The following is a 12,047-nucleotide window of genomic DNA, read 5'->3' on the forward strand; positions in this document are numbered from 1 at the left end:
TCTTTATTCTTTTTTCTTGAAAACAACAAATCTATCCTGACCGATTGTTTAGTGATTTTTTTAAAAGAAAAATGACTATTAAAACTAATTACGTTCTGGTTTCTAACCAAAAATATATCTATATTTTTCTCATATAAAAAATTTCCATATGAAAAATATTGATAATTTATACATATACATATGGATATGTAAGCATATATAATATATAAAACTATTTAAAAATACTTTAAGAATAATCTATAACAATGAGCGTTTTACTTTATATCTAAGCGTTTTCCTATGAGCGATAACATGCAAATAATTGCACACTTTTCCCAAAAAAAGGAAATAATTACAAATTTATTATATACACTTGATTTTTTATCCTTTAAATATTATTTACAAGTCAGTACAAAAATACCTTTTATTATAAAGTAAATTATTATTTACACCGACCTAATAAATTTTATAGATATTTTACTCAATATACAAATATTGTTATTGATAAATAAATCATTGTTAATATATTGTGACGACTACAAATTTATATCTAATTTAAAGAAAAACGAGTTATATAACTCGTTGTAAGGATACATATATGAGTTTTAAAGGATACATATATGTATCCTTAAGAATTCATATTCAATTCATTAAAAGCATATAAATTAGGCTGTGAAAATACTGTATGTTATAATATTAAATAACATTAATATTTAAATTAAAAGCAGAAAATAGTGCTCTCAGAATTGATATGATAAATGGAATACCTCAAATTATACGTGATTGAATTATTATAAACTTCGTAATTTAGCTAATATTTTACTTCATCTCTTTCTATATGCACATTAAAGTTTCTTGATAAAAATTTCTATTATTAAGAATTTATTGCCCAATTATTCCAAAATTCTATTAATTCTATTAACCTTCTTATGCACATCTTTTGTGAATTTATTTCACACTAAATGTTTTCTTATGGATTGTCTATTTCTTCAACTGAAGAAGACCATCATAGTTTCGAAATTCCAACAAGGTTACAATAACAAACCTTACACCTTGTCATGGGTTCATTAAAACACTATAAACTAATTAGTTCATTTTCTGTTCAAACTTAAATTAAAACTAGCACAAGTCTTTTCGGATTAATTTCACACATTTTTTTTATTTTATTTGGCTAACTGTTTCCAGCATTAGAACCACGACTAAGAGGCCTGTGTTTAAATTCGTTTTCCCTGTTTCCTCCTGATGGTGATTGTGGTGCAGATTGGGATGTCCTGCGTCCTCCACAGTTAGGACAAGAAGATCCTGTTCTTTTGGCCAAGATTGAGCGAAGTTTCAGGGCAGGTCCCAATTTCATGCCCAAGGATCCCGTTAAATGTTCTTCGGTCAGAAGAGGCAGTCCGCTTCCGTCTATGCATTGGTCTCGAAAGTTCTGAAATAAAAAAGAAAGGTTAGAAATATTGCAAGAAAATTGAATTTCATATTAATTAATTTCAGTTTAATACAGATTCTAGTGTAATTGAGAATATTGGCTAAAACATCTAGTACCTAACTATATTGTAATGTTTTTTAGTACAACGGATCGATGATACTAACCAAAAGGTCAATATTGCTGATATAATACGGTTTATATTAATTATTTGATAATCTCAGTTGTATTTCTTATAAATTGTGATCTAGTTCAATCATAGTAGTTTCACATTGTGCACTTATTTGATATTTTATTAGATCTCAAAAAGATGTTTATGTCTTGTGCATGTGTGTGCGGATAGAATTCTTCGTCGACGATTTCGAGAACACAGATCAACCGATATGAATGATTCAAAAATTCAAAATTAGTTACATTTCTTATAAAAAGTGATCTAGTTCAATTGTAGCAGTTTCACGATGTGTTCATTTATTTGAAATTTTCTTACTTCTCAAAAAGACGTTTATGTTCTCGGCAGGAAATCCTTATTTTACGTTTTCTCGGTGTTTTAGTCATTTTGAATCGTTTGATATTGAAGCCGAGAGTATAGGAGATAATATTTGATTTTTATGATTTTAAAGCGCGAAATGAATTACGTCGATCTTTTGTCCACTTTTTAGCCAAAAATCCTGATCCGATTTTAAAAATTAAAAAACGGCTCAAATAATATTACTTAGCAATCATGCTGATTAGTTTTTGGTAAAGATCGGCTGAGCCGTTCATTGTTGAACAATTTTTAATAAAAGTTTAAACATCCTAACATATTATGGGTCTACGACAAGTGATTTAATTTAAAAAAATCAGAATTTTAAAATGATAAAAGACTTGATAGTCTCATAACAAAAAATTGAGTAAAAATAAAAAAAACTTGAAAATAATACGATTTTTGCTAATCAAAAAAAAAAACAAAAAATGGTCACAGGTTGACCAAAGCTGTAGGTTATACTTAAGAGCTCATAATATTAAAAATGCATGGAGTATTTTTTTTTATTTTTTTCATGATATTTACGATGTATAATAACATAACGTTTGATTTGACGTTGAATTCTGAGTCACCTTATATATTTCATTTATAGCTTTAATTGATAGCCTAGTCAATTTAGACTAAAAATCAGGGTGAAGGTGGCGTAAATTCATAATGGGCTGTAACTTGGTAAATTTGCTTAAAATACAATTATAAAAAAATCCCATCAGGTCAGTCCTCATCGTTCCGGTATGAACTAAAAATTCGAAGCAATTAAGTTAATTAAATTAAATCAGGTAAAACTCGAGAAAAACACAAGAAAAATCAGGGAAAATCGGGGGAAAGCGAGAAAAATCAGGAAAAATTAGGGCAAATTAGAGGAAATCGAGGAAAATAAAAAAAAAATAGAGAAAATCAGAGAAAATCAGGAAAATTAAGGAGAAATCAGGAGAAATCATAAAAAATAAGGAAAAATCAAGAGAAATCAGGATAAAACAGGGAAAATCAGGAGAAATCAGAAGAAATCAGAAAAAAACAGGAGAAATCAGAAGAAATCAGGGGAAATCAGGGCATTCAGGGAATATCAGGGTAGTTAGGAAAATTTTGCAATAGTTCCTTAAGTTTTCAATGTGATATATTTTTAAAACTGTGGCTCTAAAGTATAAATTATTAATACATTTTTTGTAAATAATTTCATGTTCTACAATTTTGTATTGGTATTTTTGCGATAAAACTGACCATTTAGCTGAAAATATATAAAAAATCATTTTTTGACCTTTGACCTTTTAACAATTTTTTAGCTCGCTCCGGAACAATGAGTACTTTTAAGATTTTTTTTATAATTCCATTTTAAGCAATTTTACCAAGTTACAACCTATAATGAATTTTTGTAAACCTTTAGTGAATATTTTAAAACGAAAGTAGTATGTTAATAGGAGTAGAATTAAAAAAAAACTTATAATTAAAAATTTAATTTATTGAAGTAATGTTTTCTTTATGGAGTTCAGTAAGAAACACACAAAACAAAACAAAGTCATTTTTTTGTTAGCGTGCCGATTGCGCCTATATGCTGTGCGTGCATTTTTTGTCGTAAATCGGCCACGTGCCCTACGGGTGCCTAAACGCGATTTACAGACTGACGGCAACCGGCAACCAGCAACTTACGGACTGACCCAGCCGGTAACTACAAATTACACGTGTCCGTCCAATCGCGCTCGATTGAACCCAACCCAACCCATACCCATGCCGGATTGCCGGATTGTCGGATTGCCGGATTGCCAGGGCGAGTTGCTTTGCTCGTTTGCGATTGCAGCAAAAAACGCATTCACATTATGCGTTCAGGATGGAATTATGGATGGCTAAGAATTAATAACGCCGGTAACATTGTTAGCTGATTAAATGTGCGACTTAATGTCCGAGAGACAATGTTGTTGAAAGAGGAATGGAATATGATAAATCAAGAAATGTCTTTAAGGGGCACAACTAGTGTGAAATTTTCAAAAAAATCGAATTTTCAATTTTTCCATATTTAAATAGGTTATACCTTTAAAAATAACATACCAAAATTTTAAATCAATATCTTAAATAGTTTTTGAGTATAGTATATATATAGAATATAGTATAACGATCATTTTATCTTTAAACGTGTTTTTCTCGAAACAGCATTTTCCGAATTTGCTGCAGCGATTACTCAAAAACAAATAGATCCGATCACTATCATATTTTTTTTACTTGTTCTATAAATAGTTCTCCGTAAAATGAACTATAGATTTTTTGATCGAATCAAAAATCAAATTTTGGCAGTTCAAAGACGACAAAAATTTTGGGTAAAATTCGACTTTTTTTTTAAAAACGCCGCCATTTTGTCAATTTTTGATCATTGTTTTATCGTTGTTTATTTTACAGGCAATATTATCTAGTTTAATAAGATTTTTTTTTTTTAAATTTCATCCACGTAGTAGGTCGGAATCACTGCAGCAGTGAAGGGCCTTTTTTCGCGCCGTTGGAGATCGACGATAACTTAAAAAATATTTAATTTTTTTCTTCAAAAATTTTACTCTGTATACTTAAAACGTGCGTAAATATATTCCCAAAATTTTGAAATGTTTGATAAAGTATTTTTTTAATATAAATTCCCAAAAATCACCTTTTTTAGGCGGTCACACTAGTTGTGCCCCTTAAAGAATTGATATACATAGTACTGAACGTATTGGATTTTAAATAATTACATAGTACTGCCTTAGAGATTCAGGGAAAACTAGTGAGAGAGATTTTTCATTGCTATTTTACAATGCAGTGCTATTTTCAATTGAAAACTTATTTTTGATCTATATTTTCCGTTTCGCCATGAAACACCTATGATGACACTAATTAGATTGATATACCAAAAAAAAAAACATTTTAAAACTTTAGTATTGGTAAGTATTGGCGAAATCTTTTTTATTTCTTAAGATTCAATTATAATTCTATTTCTCAATACTAGCCAACTTTTGTAGACTGGAATATTTAATATTAATTTAAATTTTAGCGTTCTAAAAGTCTTAAAATTAAATTGTTTTTTTTTGCACTCTTGCAATAGGGGTTAATCTTTTTATTAGGGTATGGTTGCCAAAGTCGTACCCCTTATAAAAATAATGCTTAAAGCGCTTTAATCTTACCGAAAGCATATTTCCAAAAAGCATTATTTTCTAGATTTTATTGATAAATATGAAGAAATAAATGATAAATGCATTTTTATAAAGTTTTTGATCAAATTGTTAAACGCCAAGTGGTACTATCATCTATAATCTTAATCATACCTACCTCTGATACTACTACTAAAAACTATATATAGTATTGACAGATATCAATTTTTCTTCAGTTATTAGTCACCAACACGGATAATATTAAAAGTATAAAAGTAGTAAAGGTCCTTATAAATTATCAAGTCTCTGGTTAAGAACGAAGATGGAACTGTTCTTGAAAATGCAGCCATTTGGCGTTTTCCAATTTGATTCATCCAATATTTCGTCATACGTTTCAACAAAATTTACTAAAGGATTTCTATCAAACCGGTACGAATAAGAAATTTTACAAAGGTACGACTTAAGATCTTTCAAGTGTGATACAGAAACTGATCGAAAAAAATCAAAATTTTATTATTGTCATGAAAGGCTTATAACTGAGTAAAAATATTAGTAGAAACTTGACAAAATGCTTATTGTTTTAAATAGAGCAAATTCACAAAGTCGGGTATCCTTCTCGTGGATTTCAGTACACCACGTTAATATCTATTTACTTCTATTTCAAAATTCATATTTATTTTTTTATTATTTATTTATTTCAGCCTAATGGCCTAGAAATACATCATTATCTTAAGCCACAATAATACCTTAAACCTACACTTTATATACAATAAAATAAGCAGAAAAACCTAATCAAGGTGATCTATTTAAAAATTCATATACGAGTACAATATTTATAAATAAAACTGAAAAGTAAATAAAAACATTGTTCTTTTTTATATAAATGTGTGAGTTGTAGCAAAAGTAGGCATTCGATTTGTAGTCACAATACGGTTGAGCTTGCAAAGACCACTTACTTTTGACAATATATATACTTACCTTGGAAATATTCTTTGCGCTTTTTGAGACTATCATAGTATCCCTGAATATTAAGGACAAAATCAAATTTAATGATTCGAATCTAGTGATCTTCTAACAAAATTATGAACATCATTGATCTAGAATTTTATAGCATAAAACGACGTCGGGTAAATTGCGGATCCATGGCAAAGCCCAAGAATTTTACTACACAAAAAAGTTTGGTAACCTATGGTTTCAATAAAATATTGAATGTATATAAATTATTGTTATTAAATTAATATGTATACTTTGACCAACCATGGTTCTAGATCTCCTCTTACGCACAAGAACATGTACGGACAGAAAAAAATCAAATGAGAAAAGACAAAAAAAAGCAAAAGCCAATCGAACAAGTGCGCTTTTGAACTACCACCTCTGACGAGGCGGTGAGCGTATCGTGGCAGGCTCCGAACGACGCTAAAGTAATGTTAAGAAGTGAAGCCAAATAAAAAACGGCAGCAAAAAAACGCACTCGAACGGCCACAAGACGCCGAATTTAGCCACGGGCTGTATTTTGCGAGCGTAGTACTCCTCTTCGGCTTTGGCGATTAGTAACATGTTGCGGAGGGATTAACAGGCACTCTGAAGAATGCCAATAAGAAGACATCTGGTAACATAGATTTGGACGAGTATAATATAGACATGTGAGTTTTGAAACTGTACTAACCAAAAATAGAAAAAACTAAATAGAATAGTTAGTTGTAGTTCAATTAATAGAGCAAATAGGTAAAATTGTGAAAGGGATAAAAATAAGCCCGAAAGAAAAGTGAATATATAATATAGTGCGTAAGGTTCACACGTGATTGAAGTAAAACTTATTTGCTACTGTACAAGGTGGCATTTAAGTAAAAATAAATACACCATATAACAATTTTGAATAATGTTTATCAGTAATATGGCAACACTCGTGAGGCACACATTTATCCGTGTCAACCATTATACACATTTATATAATGATAAATTATAAATTATATATTTATAATAGCATTAAAAATATGTATATAATATTTCAAAAAAAATAATGTAATTAAAGTCATACTTCAAATGTGACATGATCGGTTTGTCATTGTAATTAGCATTTAGAAATAAACCTTCATTAGAGAAATGAAGTAATAGCTGATTAATAAACTCTTTAATATTCGTTCACACAGTGGATTATGTTAAACAACGCTTAAACAAATATTGTTTTGCAACTTCACTCATCATGTAATTGTGTTTGAAGAACTTCATGCAATTAAAATTAACATACATTCATTGACTGCTTGTTTTTTTTACTTTTTCGCTTGCGATATAATCTCAATCTTTGAATAGCTGTAATATTTGTCTTGCCTAAAAATATTTTCTATTTTAATAACTTCAAAGATTTATAGAAACTACGAATAATATAGAAATAATTTCTAATCAATAAACATACGTTTAGTACACGGCCCAAATGTTTAATTTGTTTTATTATTTTCAAGGAACAGGGTAAAATATTCTTCTGATTCAGGCATTTTTCATTAAATCTAGATTTGTTCTACGATATAACTTTAAAATGTTTATTTATCTAAGCTGATATTCCTTGTTGATATCAGTACGCATACAACGTTGATGCCGGTACGCATACAACGACAAATCTTTTTTCACATACACGACCACTAATCACAATCGACCCGTATAGAAATCTGTCATCGGGAGCAAATGATTAACAGTTCTGGCGTAAAGGACTTCCGTTGCATTTGTACGGATTTACACCCTAGTGGTGCCTAAAGAAGTTTTACTTTAAAACTGTAGAGATTGCATTATTACCCAATCACAATCACACAATTTGTGCTATAATTTTCTTTATCAATGCTGCATTACAACCAAGTCAAATTATAGCAAATAAAAGAGCAAATGGTACCAGATTGGACCATACCATAAATCGGAGCAATCTGAGATACGGTAAATATATGCTTACTTTTTTTTACTAATGTGGCCAAATTAGAATAAACATATATTATTATTAGATGTCGTTAAATGACAGAAAAAATCTGCATTGGCACTAAAATTGTTCCACGTTTTACCAAACTCCAGAGTGGACTATGGGACTATAATGGTAAGTAGTATGTATAATGGTAAGTAGTATGTATCTAATTGGGAGCAATTTAAAAAATTGACATTGTTTAATGGCGTTAAGGAATATTTAGAATGGTCCACTCTGGTTACCTCAAATCTATATGTTATAATATATTATTATCGTTATTATTATTACCAAAGGCTCTTCGTCTATTTAAACCAAAATAATCCCTGATCGCGTTTTGCATTCGACAGGTGCATGTCAAAACAAATCTTGAAGATTTCGACATGGCTTATTAAGGTTAAGTATAAACGTGAAAGAATGTTATGGTTAGACCAAAAATATATAATTAATATACAAAAATAAACTGATGGTATGGTGCATTTTTTTGACGAATAGTGATTATACTATATCACAATAAATCGAATCCTTCCTTTAAGGCAGATATCACATTAAATAGAATTATAGTTTTATTGGTGATATTGTTTTCATGCTAAGTAAATGAAATTAACTGGATTTTGAAATATAATTGAGACCAGGTTGTTATTTGCATGCACATTCATACCCAATCCGTATAAAGTTTGCAATATAATTTTTTTTACCTACATATTTTATTATGATTATAGTACTGGCAAGCAGTGAGTAAATAAATACAAATTGGAACAATTAATAACAAAGTTAATTTATCAAAAAATGCAATTGTTAATAGTAATAAATTGTAATCACATTTTCACAAAATGTGTAAAGAATTAAGCACGTTTTCAATAAATTGACATCGGTATACTAAATTTGATACCTTGTGAATATTTCAAAAATGAAGTCAAAAATGTAACGATTGAAAACTGTAATTGCCTATCCATATTTAGATAAAGAAGAAATTGTCCTATGCTCCAAAATAACTATAGTAAGAAAGTGCTTCAAGAAAACAAAAAAAAATCTTGATATCCACAATTTCATCTGGTATCATGGTACATGATTCTAATTCAAATCATATTTGTCAATTTATTTTTATAAAATATTATTAAATCATCCTAACGCGCTTCTGCTCGTTTCCGAACGGCTTATTGAAGATTTTCACTGCTTTTTTTATAAAAAAGGGTTCGCATCTGCTCTCTGCAAATCGAAAACTGGTTTAGTCGCAATTGCTTCTGCTTCGTCCATTAACATTTTTCAAAGCCATGACATGTACTGAACTAACCTCACGAAGAACAAACTATCGAGGATGACACAGAACAAAAAATAAAAACCAAGCCATTTTAGTAAAAAATAGTTACCTAGTGAAATACACCCAAATATGGTAAAAAATCTATTTAATTATTAGATCCAATAGGTGAATAAAAAAATAAGAAAATATTAGAATTAGAAGTCAAAGTACTCTCATTTTTCATAATCAATTCTTAAGTAAACAGGTAAATTGAAGTAAAGCTATCCATTGATATCTATAATAAATAGCCGTGGATGTCTGTTGTTCAACATACATTTCTGTGTATCTTTTTTCAATATATGACGTGTGCTCTCTTTTTAAATCATTCATAAAAATGCGTACGAAGTACGAATGAAGATCAAGAAGTGGTTTATGAACAACCTTGGGTAAGAGTTTATTATACAGTATACTCTAAAACCCTGGTACGACGATTTTTTACAGAACCTACTTAAAATTAGTCTCAATTGAGAAAACCTATTATGTGAGATAGGAAAAATAATTAGTTAGTAGCGATTTATCGACTGAACAGATAAAAAAGTCTTCGGGGCGGCCAACCCCTTCCACTTAGTTTTACGCAAAAACCTGTCCAGATATATACTTAAAAGTTTCCCAAATTTTCACCGCGATTGGATGTATGGTTTATAAGACATACACAGATATAAATCTATTTATATATATAGATAAATAAATATCACACAGTTTGATACTTTCTGCAATCCACACACTCTACTATAACTCGTCTTAAGTTTATATTCTCACAGTTTTTTTCTTTTTGAAACGTTGCTTCTCCGCCCACACTATATTCTTTTATTACACCGTAATTAATTTTTAATGAACTGTTAATTATTAAAACCGTTTATCGTTATCCAAAGATGGGAAGCGATAAGTTTATGAAATAAGTTAGAAAATTTATCGTTTAAAAGAGCAATGATAAATGTGTACAGAAACGTAGCGAGCTTTCTGTAGTAGACCATCATATAAAAATTTGGTTAAGGGCTCATAGATTGAAAATAAATCATCATAACTATGTTACTGTCACTTTTTTTTCTAAATTTTCACAAGCAATTCAAGTTAAACATAGCATCTTCTAACTATCTCATAGCAAACTGATTTATTAAATCATTTATAGCCATTAATTTTTCTATGAATAACAGTGCGCCATGCCAAACTACATCCTGATCGACCCAAAGCAGCAGATGATACTTGGCTTGTCACTGATTTTCTTTCAACTAAAATAAATTTTTTGTTTTGTTTTTTTTGTGTAATTATCTATTAATATAAATATTGTTGTAATTTTTTTGGAGGAACATTTTCTTAAGTAAGTTCTTAAGTAATTCATTTCATCAGTTTTAGTTTCGAAAGCTTGGTAAAATTAGAAGAAGGGATGTTTTAGGAATATTTTTTTTACGTAGCAAACTATACACTCAGTACATTCAGCTACTTTTACAGTAATATCCTTGAATATTTGTTTAATAATTTTTAAAATCGTGTAGTTTGTGATCCACATTAGCTAAGAAATAAATAATCACAATTAGTACAGTAAAAAAATTATATGAAGAGTCATGTAAGAATATAATCTCATTTCCGTTCTTGTTATGACGAAAAAATCTGGGTTCGTGCCATGCAATTGCCATCAAATGAACTGAACCATATAATTTAATACCCAAAATAAGAAAATAAACAAAAAATATATTTGAAATTAATTGCACCATTACATAAGCCAATTTTTTTACCGTTTGAAAGCATTTCAATGAGTTGACCGAAATCGACACTGGAAAATCTTATTAGAAAATTATTAGAAAAAATGTTAATAAATGACTAAAAATGTTGATATTAAGGTTTAACTAACTGAACTATTAACATTGAATAAGTTTTAGTATAATTTATATCTGTATTTTAAGTGTATAGGTACATGCATATTTTTTATAAAATTAAAATAAAATGAAAGAAAAAATATGAAAATGCCGCAGGGACAGAAGTTAAAAAAAACATCTTTCAACCCAACAAAATTAAAATACATGTCAGATCTTTCTGATTCGAAAAACGCGATGAGAAATTATTCAATAAAAATAGAAAAACATGTTTTAAAAGTGCATCTTAACTTTTGAATAAATAAAAACATGAAATATGATTCAAGTAGAATTTTCTTACATTCAACTTTTGGTCAATCTTAATGAGGAATTTTATAATTATTTATAGAAACAATATTAAAAGGTGTCCATATACTAACTGGCACTTTATTTTTTTATCTTGTACGATTTTATTTGCTTAGTACGATAAACATATTTTATTTTATGACAAAATGTCATTGTAAATTTGACATTTTGTTGATACGGTTATTTTTACATATTCTTATTTATTTTATGAAATAAATAAATTTTTATAGTACATATTAGTAGATATTAGTTGATATATGTAAATTCCAAAAACAAGAACAAGTTTTAGTAACATATTGTTTTTGTTATCACTTGAAGACAGATTTCGTTTTGTTATATATAATTATGACAAAAGTTTTTTTCAGAAAAAAAAATCTCTTGATTGGGGATTTGATCCTATATCATCATCTCGAATACATTGTTTTTACATTTTTTTAATCTTTATTATTTTTCAGACTGTTGGTAGGTACTGAAATTATAGATATTAATGATAAACATGACAAACTTAGTATACAGTATAACTTTAAACAAGATGATTATCAATTTGGTTGAAATTAGTTGTAAATACGATATGCAAGCTTTTCAAGTGAACATTTTATTATTAAGTTTGGTGAATTT

At 28.8% G+C, this 12,047-nt stretch overlaps 1 protein-coding gene across 1 annotated transcript in view; it reads right to left on the minus strand.

Annotated features, from left to right (window-relative positions):
• Positions 1 to 752: 752 nt before the first annotated feature.
• LOC113388335 (serine/threonine-protein kinase pakG) overlaps positions 753 to 12,047 on the minus strand; it is a gene marked incomplete at its 5' end in the record, with an annotated part of 266,401 nt that continues 255,106 nt past the window's right edge. The window contains 1 exon segment of the mRNA XM_026625724.1: positions 753 to 1,408. Coding sequence (XP_026481509.1) covers positions 1,151 to 1,408 — 258 coding nt within the window.

Source organism: Ctenocephalides felis, unplaced genomic scaffold (assembly GCF_003426905.1).
Source record: "Ctenocephalides felis isolate EL2017-DRISC unplaced genomic scaffold, ASM342690v1 CF-g0.4_SCAFFOLD_03572, whole genome shotgun sequence".
Lineage (NCBI taxonomy): Eukaryota > Metazoa > Arthropoda > Insecta > Siphonaptera > Pulicidae > Ctenocephalides > Ctenocephalides felis.